We start from the raw sequence: 18,444 nt of genomic DNA on the forward strand, positions 1-18,444 counted from the left end.
AGAGTAGATGTTTTACAATAGTTAAATGGTTACACGCGAATAGAATTTCCTAACTAAAATGTAGTTGTGACATGTTCCAAAGTTCAAACACAGTCATAACTAAAACATAACACATAATAATCACACATTAAACACACATAATTACTGTAGTATATCATCTTACTTTCACACGCACACACATATATAGTCACGTACACATAACATATGACACACATAGAATACTCACACAATAGACACATATGCTTAACTGTTCATATTTTTTTAAATTGATACGTTTGCGGTTCATTTGAATTTCAGAATATAATACATGTAAGTAAACCCAAAAAACAAAAAATAAATATTTTTTATTTAAAACATTAAATTGTGAGATATAGCATAAATGACATGTTTACCCTTCACTTGAAATTCAAAAGGATGTTATCAAAAGAAGTTATCGTTGAAAATTTAAGAAACCAAAGTGAGCCCATTTGACCAACTTTTATTAGACAAAATCACATGTAAAGAAAAACACAACAATTCTTAGAAATGAACAATAAAAAAAAATTCTTGATATTTAAATTTTATTTATTTAAAGTTATTTCATTACAACGCAAAAAATGATATGCAAATGTGTGTTAAACATCATGCTTAATAATGTGTGAGCCACCTTTATGATAATGTATTATATTATTTTAATTTTACAAAAGTTTGTTAAAAATTTTAATGATTTATTAGTAGCGAGTTAAAAAGATAATAAGAATATACAGCAAAAAAAATCCAAAACCATAATTATCAAAATGAAATCTTTAATTATTAATTAGTAACACGAAATTTGGTGTTATTTAGGATGTGTTATTCGTGATGTTATTTTTTAGCTAGTTAATCATATGTATCAACTTTGAGAAACATAAAAATATAATATCGTAAAGAATAGGAAACATAAATTATAAAAATATTCATAATTGTAAAGTGTTTTTACAATATTTTTTCCTGTCATACTAAGATTAAGATCAGCTGAAACCCCCAAAAATCTAATATGTTTCCTTGACAATATAATAAACCTTTTTCATTAAATTAAGACAAAATTACATAAATGTTCTTGTGGTTTACGAAAGGTCACAAATTTAATCTTTGATTTAATGGTTACATGTGTCGTGTTCGGGTTTTGGCTTATCCAAATTAGGGTTGATCGAGACGACACAAATATTTATAGAGGTCGTGTTTGGGTTGAACTTTCTGACCGCAAATACGCTACCCATCAACCCGAACATGGAATGAATGCCATCCCTAGCTGAAAGTATATTCTTCGATATCCATCAAAGAGAAACTTATCGGCTATCAAAATACCATGAAGAGAAAAAATTCATTTCCTTATTTATTGTGAGGGTTATCAGGGGCGGACGCATGAATTGATAGTAGGTGTTGCCAAAGTTTTTTTTCCCGTCAAACATAATACAAAACCGACTGGCTGGACTTGCTTCCACGCCCTGCCATCAAACTAAACGCTACATGACCCACTGCAGCCTCAGTTCCTACCTAGTCTCCAGCGACCCATCTTCTCCTCACTTCAGACATGCTATGGCTCTTTCACAGATGAAACCAACACAAGACACATCACAACAACTCAACCACCATCAACTAAACCCATCCATTACCCCTAAACCTGTCGATTGTGTCCTCAGCTTACAAATATCCCCATCTATATTCTTGCTGGAACGAAAAAAATCATGCACTAAACATGCACGATACCCGAATTGAGATCTTATCCTAAACCGATTCGATACCTACTTATGAACCAACATCTGTGAATCTCCACCTGTATCTCACACCCCATCCATAGAATACAGTCTCGTAAGCAATTATCACCATGTCGAATCAATTCAACTATCGAGTTGAAACTCTCAGGGTTTGTTCGCCTACCACCTCAACCCTACCGCTCCCCTTGAGCTTTCGTGCCTATGACTTACAGTCAGCCCACACCCGGTATTTTGGCCTACTGCATAGAGCAGGACCGCCTCACCAGGCCTTTAGTCATCTGGATCACTCTAAACTGTTCAGCATCTCCTTGGACCACCCCCTGGTGATCTTTCCCATGCAGACTGTTCTCACCTACTTGGGGTTCCAAACTCCTGATCCATTTCATGGACTCTAACCGCGGCCTAACCCTAGGCCTCATGTCGATCGTCCAGCCTCTCGGAAATCCGTGGTCTGTTCCTTGACCCGCGTGACTACCACATACGCTAAATAACCCGCGCACCCGAGCTGAATGAACTGCCAAGCCCTGGCAGCTAACAAAACCCTCAATCTATCAATCCAAAAACCTTTAGAGTCGAGCACACCCCCGACCGAATACTCAAACAGAACTCTGTTCCATGACTAGAAACCCAAACTGATTCCCCATAATTCTACTATTAAGCACCGAGAAGACGCGATACACATGCTGGGAAGTTTACCGAACCCCCAATTCACACAACCCTCAAACCAAACAGCCACTTGGGCCGCCTTTCTTCCTGACAAGGATGCGAAACTTATCCCCGTTTCAAAACCTCTCCTGCTTCTGCCTCCCGGGGTAGCTCTCCCCCACTTAGATTCGACTAAGCCTTCATATTACATGAAAATTAGAGGATTCCTAATCTTTCTCACTTCCCAACGATCGATCCGATGACAACCAAATCTTTCCCATTAGTGCTCCATTACTAGCCGATCCTAACTGATGACACACTACTAAGAACCAGATGAACACTTCTTGAATCCTAAAGAAACCGACAGTCACTAATGCTTGAATGACCTCACACTCAAGTCCTGAAGACCAAAGGATAGATGCTCCAACTAATACCTCGGTGACGAGCTACTTCCCTTGGTGCTTTAGTCCGTCAATCACTAACGGTTGCTAAAACCATTGAATCCCGAAAACGTTGAATAACCCCTCTGTAGGACACCATCTGCCGACCTCCCACGTAATACCCCTTTTCCATAAGTGTTCCAAACAAGTTTCCTACTCTTGGGCTCTAGAAATCATTCCCTTCAGGGTCCGCACCCTGACTCACTTACCCGTTCAAACGTCCACAGCTGAACTGCAGCAGCTGAAGCAACCCCTACCCTAAACCGGGCTATAAACTATTCGCAAGACATAGTCTACAATCCCCAAAAGTACAACAGGTCACACAATCAATCCTTATCGTCCGATACAAGAGATCCAAGGCAAACCGGACCTCACAAAATACTTATGCCACATCGACCCACCTGCGCTGAGTTACTGTCGCCAACCCCTGCAACTGACCCCGAGCTAGAATACAACCTAATCCAAGGGTTACACGCATGCTCACTCCTTCGTGCTCGAAAAACTAAAAAGGGGCACAATCCTTGCCCAAAAAAACGATATTCCACTCTATCAAATAATCATTCTACTTCCAGTTACGAAACCCCAGCAGAACATAAGCATCACTCCTCTTTCGGAGTCCCCGCAACTCTAATCTCGTCTTCGAACAAAACCCCTGAGTCTTAAATTCAGAAACTCCTATGCCAACGTCTCCCCCTTAACCCGCGGAGTGTAATGAGTACAAAATATCTCCCTGATCCCAAGTAACTGCAGCTCTCTGCTCATCAGAATACGTCCAGCAACAAGTCCCCACCAATCCTTCGCCTCAGACCTTAGCAGGTTTAGAGTGCACCTGACCTTCTGGTCAGTAGAACATGAACATGTGAAGCAACATCCCTGCACGTCAGATAGCCACCTCATGTCTAATACCGGGTCCTGAACCCTATCAAAAGTCGGGGCTTCATATCATCGAAGTCCCGATACTGGAAAGCCCAATTGGCTCCCCCTGCCATTGTTACAGCTGCTATAGCTACCACGACAATCGCCTCAGCACTAGCTGCATAGCGCTCGTCGAAATACCCAACCATGGCGGTCTTGATAGACCCAAACATCTCCAGCAACTGTCCCCGAACAATCTCGATCACCTCTTCCCGGATGATCTCACTAACATGATCCTCTGACAACACTGGCCTATCCTGACTGCCTACTCTCGATCCTAACCTGGATCCGATCTCAAAACGTCTTGTAACCACCATTCTGGTAAGGCACCAGAGAGATCCCTGATAATCCATATAATGACAGTGGACTAATTCCCTACCCAACCCTAGGGGTTGTGACTTCCTTGATACGCGTATGGGTCCTGTGCTTTCAGTAGTACGGGTCAATACTACCTTCCACACCTACCCATATTTGTCTCAAGTATAACCACAACACCCTAACAATATACATAAACATAACGAGCGCTCAAACCTCACTCCAAGAGGAATGCTAAATATCTCGTAACTGGCCTCCCGGCCTCTCACAACCCACCCATCCATGAAACTTCCACCAACCCTGCAACACTAGTGTATTCTAGCAATACATAACGCTGGACCCCATAGACTTTCGAATATCCAATCCTACCCTAAGCTCCCAATCAAACAAGAACAGAACATAAGGCTAAATCAAACATTCTCAAGCTATAAGATCTTAATTATGTATAACCATGATGCATACACTAAACAACTACAGTAATGATGTCAATCTCATATAAAGGAAACCCTAGGCTATCATGCATCATAGAATCAGGCAATTCTATCATGCAATTCCTGAAGATCCCTAGCCAAGTAGTAGCATGTTGTTCTAACATATCACAATATCAAATAACTGTATGGTATTTTTTGGGTCTACTTACTGGCTCCGACTGATCGTACACCCTGCATCCTCCTTTACTTATTTTGAAATCATTTTAGAAATCATTTTCAAAAACCTCTCCTTGATTTGAGACTGGATTTACACGAATGTTCCTCCAATTAACTCAAACCAAGGCTCTGATACCAACTTGTAACACCCATAAAATTCAAGCCAATTTAAAACTTTTTAGAATATTTAAAACCATTAAGTTATTACAGTTTGTTTTCAAAATAGTTTAAACATCAGAGTATCCCCAGAATCAGATCATAAAACCATGAAATATGAGGAGCTGTACGATCACGTCTTTGCCTCCCAGCGATCATCAGAAGTACCTGAAACAATAATCGATAAATGTAAGCTCGAAGGCTTAGTGAGTTACCCCCCAAAATACCAACATATAACATCCAGCAAAATAATAACAAACAGCATGTATAATGAGCCTTCAGCATGACTGGACCGCCTCCTCAGGGCCTACGGCCTATCTGGACCGCTCCCGAGCCTTCGACATGATATCATGGTTGTAAATATCAGCCTAGGCGGCCGATTAATCGACGCCTAGGCGCTTGGCTGCCTCCAACTGCTTACGAATAAGGGATAGACGTTAAAATAATCGGCCTTGGTCAATATCGGTCAAAAACGGTCCAACTCAGTCCAAATCAAACTAAATCGGTCCAACTCGGACTCGTAATTGGGCCAAATCAGTCCAACTAACCATGGGCTCAAAAGAACCAGTTAGCCCACCGAGTAGTTGGATTTGATATTTTAAAGGAACCTAAGTCTACTTTTATAAGATATGTGTGCCTTCATTTTTTGTCCCACCAACGACGTGGGATACCGAACTTGTAACCTTTATTTTTTTCACAACTCCATCGATGTGGGATGCCGACGGTGAAGCATGGGAATCCGACTGCTTTCTTATGAATTGAAATCGCTCGAAACGTGAAATCGCCAACTGCTTTCTTCTTCAAGTTGTGGACACATCTTCTCTGACAGATGACACAACAATTCCGATTCACCTTCAAATCTTCAATTCAAAGGCGGAAATTGGAACATCTGAGGTAAATTCGAAAAATCACAGGAACTTCGATTCACCTTCAATTCCACGGGAACTCCGATTCAAATCAAACTCATTCCATCTGTGATTTTGTTTGCTGCTAGATCGAAGGTGGAAATTGGAACTCCAATTCATCGTCTAGGTCTGTGTCTCGATTATGTAGTCAATTGTTAAACAACTCATTCTTCGTCTAAGGTGTGAGGTATGTGTCCCAAAATTAGGTTTAATATGTTGGAGTTTTCATATTTTTTAATTAATTCATCCAGTTCTTCGATCATGCATAGTTCTGATTTTGATTGTTGATTCCGATGGTGCTTATAAGTTGTGAATTGTGATACTAGCTTTGACATTTATACCTATACAGATGCAACTGCAATATCTTGGTTACAAATTGAAGGAGTGGCAATCCTATGCTGTTAACTGCAAGTTTGGGTTTGATTCTATTTGGTTGTATACTGGAAATAAGCAATTCGTTGTATACTGGAAATAAGAAATTGATGTTTATGTGTTATAATTTGTGTTTAACAACATGCATACTATGTGCTCAATGAAATGCCTAACGTAGTTAAAATGTTATTCTTTATTCCAGGTTCACCTGGTGAAATGCCTAATGAGGTTAGAGATGAAACCTTAGAGGTTAAATACCCAAATGGTATATTGAGATGTACTTTCTGTGCGGGAAAAAAGAAGCAAACCATCAATTGATCTTTCTTACTTCATTGTTGGTTGGATGTTTTTCTGAAAGAAAGATAGTGATATAGATGTAACATGTATTTGAATTGGTTTTGTTTCACAAGAATACTAGAAAAAGAGACAAACCATGTATTTGAATTGTTCTTATTTACTTATATCCTTATGATTAATGTTATATTTATTATTTTTTTAATAATTTTTAATAATTAATGGTCCCCGATTAATCCCCGCCTAGCCGGTTAATTCCTTGACCCCAGTCCACCGATTAACCTATGTCGAGCAATTTCTACAGCCTTGATATATATATATATATATATATATATATATATATATATATATATATATATATATATATATATATGTGTGTGTGTGTGTGTGTGTGTGTGTGTGTGTGTGTGTGTTGTGATATGTCTCCGGCTTAAATCCGTCACTTTGAAGGATGGAACGAAAGACCTGAGAATCACATCAAACAAAACAAGATCGTCAGTCCTCGTCTGAGAGTTGATCCCGGAACGATGGTCCAACAATCAAGTTAGATGTTCTTTTAGGAGTTGAGGAGAGGTTGGGTAAAAGTGAAAGGGTTGAGTTTTTTCGATCCCTTCTCTTGGAGGAGAAGGGACCCTTTTATACTGGTGGTCAGGGGGACAGATCCCTTACATTATTTTCTACTTTTTCAGGTCTGGCAGGGACAAATGGCTTTGCGATTGGTAGATCCTGCTCCGTAAGTGGTTGTTTGCTATGTGTACAGGTTTACCAGGAACGACGCCATGTGAGCTACACCTGTCGCTGTCGCTCTGGGAGGTAATTGTTACTGTTTTGTCTTGACGTTGACCTTGGCGCTTGGGCGCCAATGAATGAATATGGGATCATGAGATCGAGGTGAGGGCGAGGACGCGACGTTAGACATACTAGCCATAAACAAGCTTTTTTTTACAAACAATTAGAATTGAGCTATTTTGTCTAAATAATGTTTTATTTGGGGCTTTGGGCTATTAATACAATTAATGAATTAATAGACAATAGTGGATTAAAACATTGGGCTCCTATGTAGATAATTATAAGTTGTAAACTTGTAATTTTTTTTTTCACTTGGTAATTCCCGATAGAGTGAAATATTTTTACGTGGTTGCATAAAACATTTTTAATAGTTGTAGGATATATTTACGTAGTTGCACAACAGGTAAAATTTTAGAAAAATCAGAAAATTTTCCACTACGTATGCGAAAGCTAGGTGTTGTCGGTGCCACACCGGACACCTAGCCAGAACCTCCCTTGAGGGTTATAACTATTCTTTGCCACTAAACCAAGCGATAACAGTATGCATTTATTTTGTTCCTTAAAATATTACATATTTCCGAATATATCTAAATACCGAATGAAATTATTCGCCGCCGCTTTATGTGGAAAAATATAGAATACTAGGGGGGGAATGGCACATTACAAATTTGAAGATGGAGGGGCTGAAAGTAATATTTTAAAAAATAAATTGATGAAAAATATTATTTTACAAAACAGGTGTAGTTGCAAGTAACGGATTATATAAAGTTATGAGATTAAAGTTGCACTTACATATTGACATATTTGTACGTTGTTCTTAAGTTGTTTATTAAGAGTTGACATTTTACAAATTTGAAGGTGGAAGAAGTGAAAATGATATTTTAAAAAGTTAAGGCATGAAAAATATTATTTTACAAAATAAAAAAGATGAAAGTGATGGATTATATAAAGTTGCGGGATTAAAATTAGGCTTTATCCATTGATATACATATACATTGTTCATTGACAATTGCACTATTAGCTACGGTGCCCGTCTCACAAAGGCAAACTTAAATTTTGTCTCATAAAGGCAAACTTAAATTTCATATGTATTTATAGTTTCCACCTGTCATATTAATTATTTGAGTAAATTACACGAATGGTCCCTACGGTTTACGGTAATTTGCATGTTTGGTTCCTAACTTATTTGTTTAACTCGGAAGGTCCCTACTGTTTGTTTTTGTTATGCGTTTGGTCCCTGTCTTACCTAAAAATACTATTTTGCCCTTGATTTTTTTTAATTTATTTAAATAAACACACCTCAACCCCACCCCCTCACATTACCTTACCTACCCCACCATTTTCCCTATTTAAATAATAGTCTTTTTATGTAAGACAGGGACCAAACTCGTAAAAAAACAAACAGTAGGGACCAAGCGCGTAACAAAAACAAAAAGTAGGGACCTTCCGAGTTAAAAAAATAAGTTGACCAAGTGCGCAAATTAACACAAACCATAGGGACCATTCGTGTAATTTACTCTAATTATTTAATGCGTTGTAGATAATCAAACCGCAAGATGTTTATCCTTTTACGAATCACCAAGAACAACAACTAATGTTTACACAACCAACCCTTCACACTTCAAAAACAATATTCCGTTAACTTTAAAAATAATTAAAAAGTAAAATCTACTCCTTACACAATTTAATTAAAAAACTTACTTTTTTTGTCTTTCGTTTTATTACAGTTCAAAGCAAGATTATTTTTTCAGTTCTTCCTTTAAGAATATTCTTTACATAGTCACCTCTTAACCTTTGTAGCTTTTCCCATAAAAAACAATAATGTCCAATCGAGTACATAGGAGTATAAGGCCCGCATGGTTTGTCCTATTCCATATGACAAGCAAATAGGGCCTCTACTCAAAGATACATGAGTTAATTGTAAACTGAGGATTCCCATGTTTAAACAAGCAAAAGGGGTGCGATCATACCAGCACTAATGCACCGGATCTCATCAGAACTTCGCAGTTAAGCGTGTTTGGGCAAGAGTAGTACTAGGATGAGTGGCGGAAATCCTCGTGTTGCACCCCCTTTTTAAATAAATAGTATCGACATTAAAAAAAAAAAAAAAGCACCAAAATATCGGCCAACAACCACCGTCTAATATAATACTACCTCCATCCCATAATTATTATTCACTTTTTATTTTTGAAGTCTTTTCAATTTTGACCTTAAATATTTTTGTTTTTTATATATAATACTTGATTCAAAATATATTAATAGATTTTGTTCTAAATGTGTTTTCATTGCTATAAGTTTCATCAAATAATTTATAATACAAATAAAAATATTTAAGGTCAAAGTTGAAAATAAAGACTTTAAAAGTCAAAAGTAATAATAAATATGTGACCGAAAGAATAAAAAGTAAGCCTTAAATCTTTCTACAAAATTATATCAACTAACCATGAAAACAAATCTATTTCGGTACCCAAACAAAACCATAATATGGGAAAACCCTCTGAGTTCTTTAACTACTTTCAAATATAAAACACATCAAAATTAAATTATAGGACATGAAAGTAAATAAATAAAAACTACATACAACCAATGTTCTAGAAATAATAGGCATTGATGTTGTATGGCGTTCTTCATTTGTTTTAGTGTTGCTGACCAAAAGCTGCAATCGTCCCAATCACTGGCTGTAAGATCCAGGTATACCACCGCAATAAAACAACCACATATGTTAGATAAGAAAGGACTTTGAATCTTTTATAGCCGAGATAATAAGAACTTCTATGTGCCCCACCTTCAATGATCAAGGTGAAAATGCATTTACATCTTTCAAACACACAACACATTGAGAGCGAGTCCATGTCTGACCGTTTTAGGCGGGGACAAGAAATTGCAGTTTCACATACGTTGCTATTATCTTGCATTTAATTAACCTTTTTCTTATCAGTTGAATGCAAGAAATATCAAGTTACTTCTATTTGCTTGTTCATTAATTATACCATCTTACTCCCATTTGTTTCTATATACATTCAATTATAGCACCAAAGCTACTTTCGTATATGTATAACTCTTCTTAGTTATAGCAGTATAGCTGCTTTGTACTTGTATAACATTGCTATAGAAGATAGATTTTCCAAATGTTGTAATAGGAAGAGATGAAAGTAGGATTCTATAATAAACAAATAGACGAACTAACCTCCTATTAATTGCATTAAGATGAATTTATTAGTAAAAATATTGTGTCATGTGAACAATTTTGTTAGGAATAGGTTCTATTCTTTGGGAAAGAAGATAAAAATGTATACAAACAATAGATCCAACCCAATTTTGGATACCAAAACAAAAGCATCTTTATTGCTATTAGAAAACATAACCAAAAGAAAAGAAGACAACTTAGGATTGAACACTATTACAAAGACTTTTATAGTAAAAAATTAGACATTTAACCATATGATATTGGTCCCGGTAATGTTTAAAAGTATCCATTACCAGAATCGCAAATCCTAAGCTCCACATATTCAATGCAAGGTTGTTACTCTTTGTATATCACTACTTCCTAAGCTAGCATGAAAACATATTACAAGACAACGTTGTAATAGTTGATTTGTGTGTGTTTTTTTTTTCATTTAATTATGTGAGGAGAGAGATTTTCGGGATATGAATATACCATAGAGGACATCCTCCGGTGTGCCAAACTTCCTTCAAGAGAATGCCTTAAAGTTCCCTTGAATACCTAATAAAATAAAATATTAAAGATTTGAGAATGACTGCAGAAAATGAAAACATGAATTATTTATCATTAGAAGTCTATCAAGACAAGTTATGAATGTTGTGTAATGGTGTTTTAGTATAATATCATATTACCCTGCAAACTGGTTGTGATGATTTTCGTTTTGTTATCTACGTGTTTTGGGTTCGAATTCACAGGTGCCAAATATGCATCTAGTTGGACATGCTTATAGTGAAAATCAGAGTATTAGCTGCTCCAATTTAAATATGTTGAACAACCTTAGTTGTAGCATATATATTTGTTGTGAAGAAAAAATTGCTTTAACTTCTTATGGGTGTTGTTATGCAAGGGGACAAATATTTGTCCTTGAGAAAATACACAAACATGATATCTACCTAAAATAAATCGGATATGCTTTAGATAGTATCCTCTTGCTGATAACTGAACTGCAGTGAGATCTCCACCAATGATATGATTCCATGACTTGTAATAACCCAACACATCTTCTTCTTCTTTTTCTTCTCCATCATCATACACAAAACTCACCCCACACTCCTTTATGAGTGGAATATCATAGTCATACGTTTTCTCTGACACATTAATAGTAACATGGTCACCACTTTCCATCTCATTCACCCCAAACATCCAATGGCTTAACAACGTCAAACTCTTTCCACCGACTTCGACTTTATCAATGTAATGTTGATACATCCAAGTGCAGTTCTTTGTTATATTTTCTATTACGATCAATGGCAAATATATGAACTCATCATGATCAAGTATATATCCAAACATATTATTTTGGAATGCAGGCGTACGCACATAGCAGAAATTCAACCCTATGAGTTTGTTGGGAGATGATGGAACGGTAAATGATATTGATTTCCCATTGCTGCAATGCGTAATCCAATTCGGCATCTTTTTTCCTCTATAAATTGTGCTGAATACACCAAATTCATAATACATCTGCCAAACACAACCACCTTCATTAGTTATATATATATATATATATATATATATATATATATATATATATATATATATATATATATATATACACACACACACACACACACACATATTCACACAATGTCACAAAGACATATAGTTAACTAGACCAAACCTGGATTTCAGATTCCTCTCTTCCTCTATCCATAAACTTTGTTCCCACATGCCTTTCATTATGGGAGTCTATCTTAGTCCAACCCAATCTACATAATAACTTTTTCTCAACATCTGCCATTGGTTGGATTTTTACCATGCCTTCAAATTCAAACGAAGAAGGTGCATATGTACACCAATCTATGGAGAATACGAGAGGGGACATTTTTGGATCAAATAAAAGTTTTCGCAGAAGAGGCTTATATTTAGATATATATTCAGAATTAAGAATTAAGCTTCTTAGTGTATGTGGAGGATGCTCTACTGACACTAAAAATTTACATCTTCTCATAGTAAGTATCTCAAGCCTAGGAAGGCTTCTTACACAATTGGGCATGGAAATGATAGGATTGACATCTAAACATAAATATTTTAACATGGATAGGCAACTCATATCTGTGGGAAAGGATTTTGTGGATAAATTATTATTTGCAAGAGACAATCTTACTAAAGAGCTTGGTAAAAAAATTGCAAAGAACTTCAAACCCCTTGGTATAGACTCCATAACGGCCAATGGAGAGGTTTTTGTGTTTATAAAACTTTTGTTAGCTTTGAGAATTTGGGGTGAATCCAAATCCCCAATATTGACTTGAGCTTCACCGAAATTACAACCATCAAGCAATAGCGTTTTAACCTTCTTTAAAAAGCGTAAGGTTCTTGGAAGTTTTTCAAGCCTGTTGCAGTAGCTTAGATCAATGAGGACAAGTTCAACACATTGCTCAATTGATTCACAAACCTCAAGCAAACCAATACAATTTTTAAGTATTAATCTCTCAAGTGCAGGGAGTTCTTCAAAGCCACTTAGACAACGAAGTTGTTTACAGAAGCTTAAATTAAGAATCTTCAATGATCCAAGCAACATTTTTTCTTTTCCGCACAATCCACTCGACTGTTGAAACGAGAGACAAATTAGAATAGTTATAAATTTTCATCAACTCAACATGGAAAAGAATAGATGGAGACAAGTTACGTTTTGCCTACTCTTAAGTTGTTGCTGATTACTATCACACATGCCAAGTGATTCAATATTCCCATATGACATGTCGAGGGCAACTAGATTCACCATCCGTAAGTCTGAAGGTATAGACTTCAAAGGAGACCCATGCATGCACAACCATCTTAATTCTTCTGGAAAGTTCTCGTAAGATCCATTGATTTGCACATAATTGAGTTGTAGTAGCATGAGATTATCCATATTACACAGTGCATCAGTTTTCATCTCAAATGATGCATGTAACTTCTCTTTCTCAAGCATTCGCATGTCAAAGGCAAGACCCAGAAGATTTCCTTTACCCTAAGAAGAAAAAAAATGACAAAAAAAAAAAATTAAGTCGATATATTTACATGCATATAGACATAACAAAAAATATTTTGAACATGCACTTTACTATAAAGTATACATGGCTTCTTACTTTTTTTTGTTTCAACACTTTGAATGACTCCTCATGACACCATAATCGACTTCGCTTCCATGGCTTGTCCGGTGATTCTTGATGTACTATGAATCTTCCCATCTTTTGAATCAAGCCATGCATACTCAATTTGTTATGCCATCCAACACTAAGAAGGCATCTTTCTTTGAGATTTGTAATACCAGATTTTGTGTTTATACCACATGCCTTTAATATTGTTTGAGCAATATCTATATCTATTCCAACAAAAAAACAAGAAATATGTTTAAACAAGTCCTTATCATTTTTTGATGGCAAAGCATCATAGCTCATTCTCAAGACAGTATTTATTCTAGATATTGGCTCTTTCTCTAGCCCTTCTATGCATTCTTCCCAATAAGCTACATCTCGATTATATAGAGACTTGCCCAAAACCTCAAGAGCTAATGGATGGCCTTCACAATACTTCACAAGCTTCTCCGATGCCTCTTCATAACCTTCCTTTGGATCCTTAGACATGAATGCATGAAAACAAAAAAGTTCTCGTGAGTGCTTCTCACGTAAGCCTTGAAGCAAGTGCTTTACATGGCTGGGTTTAACGTTCGTTTTGAATTGGACACAGCTCTCTGTCAACCATGCATCCTTCGTAGTTACTATGATTTTACTTCCCGGATGAAAACATTTGCTTCCAAGCAACGCATCTAACTGGTCAATACTATCAATGTCATCTAGAACTAGAAACACCTTTTTACGTGCTACAACATTCTCTATCTTTAAGGTGTATATAGAAACATCATGAACTTGAATTGGAATTGGCTTTGAAATGTCATCATATAATTGCTTTTGTAACTCAAGCAAGCCACTAAATTTTTGCTCATATCTCCTACTGATATTTCCAATAAAGCTGCTTGCCTCAAATTCACAACGATGTAATCCATAAACATATTGGGCTAAAGATGTCTTCCCAATCCCACCCATACCCAAAATAGTGAGTATGTCTGTCGTATGTGAGGACACATCTTTCAACCATGAAGTCACAAATGTAATAGAGTAGTCCATCCCAATAAGTAGTGGCAGAGGACTCCTTATGGGTACATGTAATCTATGGTAGATGTCCTTGACAATTTCTTCAATGACCTCTGTCTCCAGCCTGGAACATAGATTTGATAAGTAAAAAACACATAGTTCCGTGACTCATCATATACGTATCACATATGCATGGTCATAATTTGAAGTACAATAAGACCAGAACCACCAATCTAACACAAGATTTCTCTAATTAATGGGCTACCAAATTTCTGTATAATCAAGATGTCTGATCAAAACTTAAATATCGAGGTGGTTTCAGGTTTGCATGAATCTAAGTAAAATGTCAAACTCATGACACTATGATTTGAAGGTGGTGTGATAGAATTAATCGGTAGACACATAGTAGATTGTTAACATGGTTTATCTAAATGAAATAATTTTTGATAAATTAATACTTGGATAGAAAATATGTCAAACTTAGCAGGATGGTTAATGTACCTATCTAAAAAAATTATGAGATCGTATGATTGAAAGCTTAGATACAATTTTACGCATGTGTTTATCCAATTGAAATACATAAAAAAGAAAAGAAAAAAAGAAAGTAAGCCTATTGGATGATGAAGAAAAACTTATTGAAATGCTTAGGGAGAAGATAATATCGACTGTTCATGTATTAATTAAACAAACTTAAAACAGTATTAAAATGTTACCTGTCATTTACGACTTTCCCTTTTAGATCGGCGACTTCAATCAGCGCATTATTCCACCACTTTATCTTTTGAGCCCATTTACTTCTTTTGTTTTCATTTGTCTCTGCCTCCATCATCTGTTTATGCTTAGCCATTACATCTTCAAAGCTACTTTGCTGCTTCTTGACATGGGTGGGTTCAACATGATAAAATATAGGGATAACAATATGGTTGGATGTCATGCGTTGCTTAAGAATTAGCACCAATTCATCAAGACACCATGTCGAAGTAGCATAATTCTTAGACAGCACAATAACAGAAGCCCTGGATGCTTTAATAGCACTCTCCAATTCTGGTTTCAGATCTTCCCCAGTTTTAATTTCTTCATCATCCAAGAAGGTAGTGATATTTGCATCCATAAGGGCCTTATGAAGGTAAGCAGTGAAACCATTACGAGTGTCAAGACCTCTAAAACTTATAAAAACATCATATCTATGACCATGAGGTGATGAACAAGATGACGATATTTTTTAAACTTTGGAGTTAACAACCATCATGATTTATGGGTTGATGACCCTTCACCCTTCCCACGATTTTGTGTATGTATTTTCGTTACTCCTTATATGTGGGTGTATTCCAACAAGCTCTGGAACTCAGTTCCCTCCCAATATATCTTCACTTATGAATGTTGATTTCGTTGTTTGCCTGTTGTGTCTCTCAGGAAGTAAGTAGTGTGCTCTGAAGCTTTTTAACGCTTTCCTCACTTGTGCCTCAATCTCAGGATCCCATGCATAATGTTTCTACATAAAATCCAAGTCATTTATACCTTATGTAACTTAAGTCTTGTCATATGATTTAAACCTCAACAGTAAATCAGTAATACCTTATATTTTACAAGAAAGAACTTTGAAGTAATTAAATACATTACATGTGCACCTACAAACTTTTTCATATTAATTAATATACTTTAGAAACAACCAACATATATAGTTAGGTTTTGGTGTAAAAAGTTACCATTAATTACACTACCATCAGAATTATTTTGTAAGCAGTTACTCGGTTAATTGAATTGATTAACTTGTTTAAACAATCTGTTCAATTAGCATACAAACCTTTATTTTGATCCGATGAATCACCCCTACTATTATTTAAACAAAATCAATCTAAATTTCAGATGTGTATTCCTCAAACAAGTAACACCAAATAACATTAATTATAGTCTTGTAGAAACAACAACAAGATCCAGTATTACCTCCCAAAAACGGAATTGCTAAACATACAGAGATTTCCAAACTTGTACTTGATATCAACAAACAGGTAAAAGATTCAAACGCAAAAAAAAAAAATTAATAATAATAATAATAGGTTTGTAGGCATGGTTGTTTGTAGATACCTAAAAATAGGGAAAAAGAGTCTTTTTAATGATGTGATGACATTGGTATGTAATGTCCCAGTACATAAGTTTGGGTTAACAAAATCCTACTTAAAACTACAGCATCCATAAAACTCTATCAAAGTAATGAACTGAATGAGGCAAACCTGAACATCACCAGATTATTTAGAATTATTAAAATATAATGTTAAAGCTTGTTCATTATGAGTGTTTAGCTATAGTGTTCAGAAGCACATAATATCGTTCGATAATATTAACCACATGTAAAAAATCGTGTTCATGAATTGGATTACTTACGGGAATTAAGGAGGTAATCATCTATGACTAAAGAATTCCCCAATGTGCACAAAAAGTTGTGTTCATCATTTTGGAATTTACGCGAGAACATATGTATCGACTATTTACAATCCTAATTGAAATATTAAATGATCAAAAGTTGATAAAATCTAAATTTTGATCATCTGATAATGAATAAACATAGGATTATGATGTGATTTGTGATTAAAGAGATAGAATTATCTGAAACATGTAAAACTAATTAACTTATAAGATTGTGCCCTAGGTACGAACAGAACGACAAGGAGACCTGTTGCGGAGAGGATGGAGGACGAACCAATGGCGACGAAACCGAAAAGGATGATCAGTGAAAGCTTCAGGCGGCATGGAAACGGCAAGTCAAGAGTGACGAGGAAGGAAAGGAGACCTGGAGAGAGAATAGACGCGTTCTATTCGTTGTTTACAAGTTACAACCAATGATAATATTATATACGTCGATTCTATTTAAACTTTATCGTTCTTTTAGATTTCTTATTTACAACTAATCGATATTATCAATTATCAATATAATTATAATAGAGTGAACTTTCGTATTCGTTCAAACATTATAGCCGTTTATTACCCAAATAAATATTCATCGACAAATGACGTACATAACTATTAGCTAAACATAAGACTATCCGTCATGCATAATTTATTTCAAAGAATGCTTTTATACAAAATTGTAAAAATGGCCTTTGTTTTGGTCAAAAATTAACTTAAGTGGTATGAACCAAATTCACTAAATATGGTGTGATGTTTCAAGAAAAAAAAAAAAAAAAAAAAAAAAGAAAAAAAAAAAAAAAAAAAAAAAGATGTTTGATGTGAAATTTGCACATGTTAAAAGATGCACAATATCTTTATCTTTACTATTATATAAAACATGTTACATTTTTCTTGAAATTTAAGAGATATAAAACTCAATACATCATATACAAACATGTTATGCTTATTACTTACTTGATATAATGTATGTTTTTCATTTGTGGCTTACTGTAGATTTCTTTTCGTGGAAAACCCTAAAATCCTCTACACATCTTTCAGCCGCCGTTTGTCCCATTTCTCTTCTGTCTCCCTCCTTACTCTCTTCAATCTCCGCCTAATCTCCGTAACCACCAGCCTCTTGAAGTCGTTGCTACCTCCACGCAAGCAAATTTGATCCAATAAATAATAAAAATAATATATATATATATATATATATATATATATATATATATATATATATATATATAATTTTGGCCCAAGCTCAAGTTCATTCCATGAAATGGTCCAATATGATTATCGGCGTCTGACGAGGCAACAAATTGTCATCTTAAGAGCGTGGGCGCAAAGCGTCTTCAGAAACCAACCGAGTTCTTGAAAACCACATTGTCAAGATCGAGAAGCGCAGCCTTTAATCGACTGATGGTGAGTAAGTTTACAATTTATATACTTCTCTCTTATACCTACTTGCTAATGCACCTGTCGAATTTCTTTACTTTTCATTCTATAAGATTTCTCAACTTCGATTACTGATAAGCATCGTGGTATT

At 35.7% G+C, this 18,444-nt stretch overlaps 1 protein-coding gene and 1 pseudogene across 1 annotated transcript; one reads left to right on the top strand and one right to left on the bottom strand.

Moving 5' to 3' along the window:
* The first annotated feature begins 9,170 nt into the window (after positions 1 to 9,170).
* Positions 9,171 to 9,283, top strand: LOC145151416 (5S ribosomal RNA; annotated as a pseudogene).
* Positions 9,284 to 10,817: 1,534 nt separating this feature from the next.
* Positions 10,818 to 17,319, bottom strand: LOC145126917 (disease resistance protein RUN1-like). Its single transcript, XM_079062193.1, has 7 exons — positions 17,185 to 17,319; positions 15,227 to 16,005; positions 13,509 to 14,637; positions 13,067 to 13,390; positions 12,059 to 12,985; positions 11,331 to 11,901; positions 10,818 to 10,938 (listed from the first exon to the last, which is right to left on the bottom strand). Exons 2-7 carry the CDS (start codon positions 15,622 to 15,624, stop codon positions 10,907 to 10,909), a joined length of 3,381 nt encoding a protein of 1,126 aa, XP_078918319.1. The 5' UTR covers positions 15,625 to 16,005; positions 17,185 to 17,319; the 3' UTR covers positions 10,818 to 10,906.
* Between the last annotated feature and the right edge of the window lie 1,125 nt (positions 17,320 to 18,444).

The sequence above is a fragment of the Lactuca virosa genome, chromosome 1, assembly GCF_052849685.1.
Source record: "Lactuca virosa cultivar CGN04683 chromosome 1, Lactuca_virosa_CGN04683_v6, whole genome shotgun sequence".
NCBI lineage: Eukaryota > Viridiplantae > Streptophyta > Magnoliopsida > Asterales > Asteraceae > Lactuca > Lactuca virosa.